General features: G+C 56.5%; 1 protein-coding gene across 1 annotated transcript; it reads right to left on the reverse strand.

Annotated features, from left to right (window-relative positions):
* Nucleotides 1–987: 987 nt before the first annotated feature.
* Nucleotides 988–3,181, reverse strand: LOC109744157 (arogenate dehydratase 1). Its single transcript, XM_020303256.4, has one exon. It carries the CDS (start codon nt 2,755–2,757, stop codon nt 1,534–1,536), a length of 1,224 nt encoding a protein of 407 aa, XP_020158845.1. The 5' UTR covers nt 2,758–3,181; the 3' UTR covers nt 988–1,533.
* Nucleotides 3,182–4,428: the final 1,247 nt, after the last annotated feature.

Consider the following 4,428-nt stretch of genomic DNA (forward strand, 5'->3'; position numbering starts at 1 on the left):
GCCGCTGGTAGGCCCTTGGTTCCTCCGTCAGCCGGCTTCGGGCGGGAAGCATCCGCCAAGGGAGCCCCGTGATCGCCCCCACCGGCCTCCAGGATCTCCTTGGCACCTTCCGACGACGCCCCAAGGTTCTGCACAGCCTGCGACAACAAACGGGCGGTTTTGCACAACAACGTTCCAGGAGCAGGCTGTGTAAATCGATCGGGGGGATCGCAATGTTTCTTATACTTTTCTGTGCCAACCCTAGTTTGTTCTTTATACTTGGCTCTAGGAAAATTCTTTCGCTAGGGATGAGGTAATGCATCGACCACGGATTCTCGATAACGTGCCTCTCCTGGACTCCCAATGGAGACCTTTCCAGGGCGACGAATAGCGGGGTCACTGCATCCATGACAGGTCAGCGATACAAGGACGGACTCAGCCGCAACATGGCCACCAAGGTGGCGAACAGCTGGATCGCTGCTACCCCCTGGGGACAGCGATACGCGGGCGGACTTAGCCGCAACATGGCCACCAAGGCGGCGAACAGCGGGATCGCTGCTACCCCGGGGGAGCAGCGATACGCGGGCGGACTCAGCCGCAACATGGCCACCAGGGCGCCGAGGCGCGCATGTGGCAAGGGGGCCGACAGCCACGGGGACGGAACCCGGCGGCGGCGGCGGCGGCGACAGGGGCGACGCCCAAGAGTCGCCGGAGCCTTGGAACCCTCGCATAACGCTTCGCCCTGGCAATGCTTTTGGAACGTTGTGCAAAAATGGCAATTCAACCCTGGAATAATGATTTTGCAGATTCTCTGGGCCTGCGCAGTGCTCCACATGGATTCGGATTCCCTTGTCGGATCTTGAATCTTTGTTCTGTCGAATCACAATGATGGTTCTCTTGAGTCTTGGACGAGGCCAATGCTCCAAGAGAAACAAAGAGGACCAAATGATTCAAATTAAAAGGCACTCCCTGCCTGTGTCGTTGAGTACGGAAGACTAGCAAGAGTAATGAAGACCATACATATTTGTTTTGTATAAAAGCACTACAAACTTCACGGTTCAGCTCGTATACAGAGCACACCATCCAAGTATTGCACAAATTCCAGTATCGTTACACACGGTCTTTCATAATAATCCTACTTCTGCTATTGCAAAGAACAGCCACAGTCTTCAATGTGCCAAGGTCTGTATTCTACTCCGTACAAGTTGAACACCGAGATGCACAAGAAAGGGGGTAGTGATAGCAAGACATACTCTACGCTCAGATCTAGCACAACAAAATTACAGCAATCAAGTAATGATAATGCTATTTTACACATCCTTTAATTACTAGGCGTCATCAGCAATCTTACACCTATGCACACAGCTAAACCAGCAGAGTAGTAGAAAGAGCCTTATTGCATCTGTACACAAATACTAGTACGTAGAGGCAGCTGCTCGAGTACTAGAATGGAGATTTCCAGGTCCAATTCCAAATTCGATTGTGCCGAACTAGCTAATTCGATCACTTCACGTGTAGTAGTACTATGGTGGGAGGATCACTGTTCTGTTCTCCTCATTGCAGATCGTAGACGTTGGTGTCCGCGGCGTAGCAGCCAAGAACTCGGACGAACACGGCGAATTTCTCGATCTCCTTGATGGCCTCCCGGACGAGCGGGTCGTCGGCGGCACCCTCGCAGTCGACGTAGAGGACGTGCGGGAACGCGCGCAGCGTCGGCGCACCGCGGGCGCCCGTGTCCAGGATCATCACCGGGGGCCGCGGCTCGCCGACGCCCCCTTCGTTGTTGATGACCTCCAGCTTGGACATGTTGATGTTGCGGGAGGAGAAGGCGGAGAGCACCTTGAGCACCACCGCCATGGACCCGCCCCGGTGCGCGACCACCATGCTGGTCTTGGCGTCCGCGTCCACGGGGACCGCCACCGGCGACGGCGGCTTGGAGAGCAGCAGGAAGCGGGTGACGTTCCAGGACTCGTCCTGCAGGCCGTGCGCGAGGACGTCGAGGCCGTAGAGGTCGGCGGCGCGCGGGCTGGCGATGGCGGCCGTGTCGAGCATCATGTTGGAGCGCAGCATCTCGACGGCGCCGGCAGTGTCCTCGACCGGCTCTCGGTCGACGCCGAGGCGCGCGAGGGCGCGGCCGCAGTGCGCGAGCGCCATGGGGTGGCTGATGACCCGGCGCACCTCGGTGGCGCGCACCCCGGGCATGGCCAGGAGGCAGTAGTGCACGAAGAGGTTGATCTCCTGCGCCACCACCAGGTCGTGCCGCAGCAGGAGGTCGTAGTTCCGCAGCGCGGTGCCCTCCATGGTGGACTCCACGGGGAGGATCGCCCGGTCGACCAGGCCGCGGTCCACGGCCGCCAGCGCGTCCGCGAAGGCGCGGCACGGCACGGTCTCGCACCCGGGCAGCGCCGTCTTGGCCGCGAACTCGCTGTACGCGCCCGGCGCGCCCTGGTACGCCACGCGGAGGCCCGTCCCGTCCTGGCCCCCGCCGCCCGTGGTCACCGACAGGTGGATCCGGTCATGGCCGTTCACGTGCGTCTTCCCGTTGACGACGCCGGGCCCCTTCTTGCCGTGGCCGTTGACGGCCCCTTTCTCGCCGGCGCCGTTGATCTGTACCTTGCCGTTGGGCGCCTTCTTGGACTGCCCGTTGACGTGCGGGGCGCCGTCGACGACCCTGGCCGCCCGGACGAAGGACGGCGACCTGGAGGAGGAAGGCCTGGCGCGGTGGGGCTTGGGGAGGAGGAGGTGCTTGGAGAGGTGGAGGGAGGAGGTGTAGGCCATAGAATTCCGGGCGGTGAGGTCGGCGGTGGTTGGAGTTGGAGCTGAGCTAACAAGCGTCGAGAGGGGAAGCTTCTTGACTTTTTATACACGCGGAAATGCTACTCCCGCAGAGTGGCTTGGCCGGCTTCGCTGCTTATATAATTCTACCGCAAATTTCTGCCGCCTTTTCTCCGAAGGTTATTCTTTGGCGTGGAAATTTCCCGCCGGGTTCTTGCATGCTTAGCATCAACTCAAATCAAATTATCAATTGTTACCATCAGTAGTCCATCAGTGTCACCCTCGTTGCTGGAGCGAATGCCGTCGAAGAGATCGTAATCCGTAGGGCCGGGCGCGACACGATGCCACGGCGCGCATCCGGACGCGTGGTTTCTTTGGGTGACCCGGAGTCGCGGCACCGGCTCCGCCGTCGGATCTCCTGGCCGGGCGGGCAGGCCGGTCGCTGTGGGCTCGCTCTTTTCTCTTCTCTTCCCTTTCCGGGCTGGCCGATTGGTGCGGCGGGCGTCGCTGTCGTGGGTGAATGCCGACGGGGTCGCCGTTGTCCTCTGGCTGTAGTGGTTGTTAATGGTAAGAGATGGTGGATCCAGGAGGCTGTACAAGGTGATAAGCTCGAAAAATCATTCCTGTGGCTCCATGCGATAAGAAGGTGCCAGATAATACAAAAGTGATGACAGCGAAGTATCCTGCTACTTGGACCGAATCTATTTAACGCTGGTTGCATGTGTGTTTCTCGGGCGAGTTTCTATTGATTAGGCTAGTTTAAAATATGTTTTTAGGATAATTATAGTTCTATTTATTCAAAATAAATGAGAATTTCCTTTTTTTTATAATCCATTTATTCAAAATAATTGGGAATTTCCGACAACAACGTGCAGAATACAATCCAGCGGAACATGGAATCATCTCTTATAAACTCATTGCTAACACCCTCCTCCGCAAGAATGTGGGTAGGGATTTGGTTCAAAAAAAATGTGGGTAGGGATGGCACCCGCAAGGTATGAGTACGGGTGGAGCCACCTCATACCCTTACCCATCTCGCGTGAGCTTACCCATCACCCTTACTCATACCCGCTAACGGGTATAATTTTTTTCATACCCGTTACCTGACAGGGTAGAAGGGTACCTGCGGGTAAAATTACCCAGGTTTACAAAGAATCAATTTGAACAACTAACAGTCATAAACAGGGACATATAATCATAATTTACAAAAATAGAATCTTACATTCTTAAGAAGTTGATCCCCACCACTAACAATTCTCTCTACATGCGCGTTGTCCACGTCATCATGATGCCACATCAGCACTCACTTTGCACACCAATCAATCAGTGTCTCTTTAGTGCCCACACTTAGAACATCTTCAACAGACGGTCCAAATGTAAAAATACCTAACTTTTGGACCGTCTGGGGCAAAAAACGCTGCTCCAACAGACGGTCCATATGCAAAAAAAATTGATACGCGGCCTCCTCGTGATGTAAAATACAACACCTCGCGATGCAAATATACATCACGAGATGCATCTGGTCCAAAACTAGCCGCCGCTCGCGAACGCCCAACCGCCACTTCATTTACTTTCCCGCCTGCCCGCGCCCGCCCGCCCGCCCGCGACCCTCCCGGCCGCCGCCGCCCCCCGCCGTCCGGCGCCGCCATGGCAGATGCCGACGACCCCGCCGCC

This window comes from Aegilops tauschii, chromosome 1 (assembly GCF_002575655.3).
Source record: "Aegilops tauschii subsp. strangulata cultivar AL8/78 chromosome 1, Aet v6.0, whole genome shotgun sequence".
In the NCBI taxonomy this organism is placed as follows: Eukaryota; Viridiplantae; Streptophyta; class Magnoliopsida; order Poales; family Poaceae; genus Aegilops; species Aegilops tauschii.

Excerpts from the sequence above, each read along its gene's own strand:
- LOC109744157 (XM_020303256.4), bottom strand. The coding sequence starts at position 2,757 with ATGGCCTACACCTCCTCCCTCCACCTCTCCAAGCACCTCCTCCTCCCC.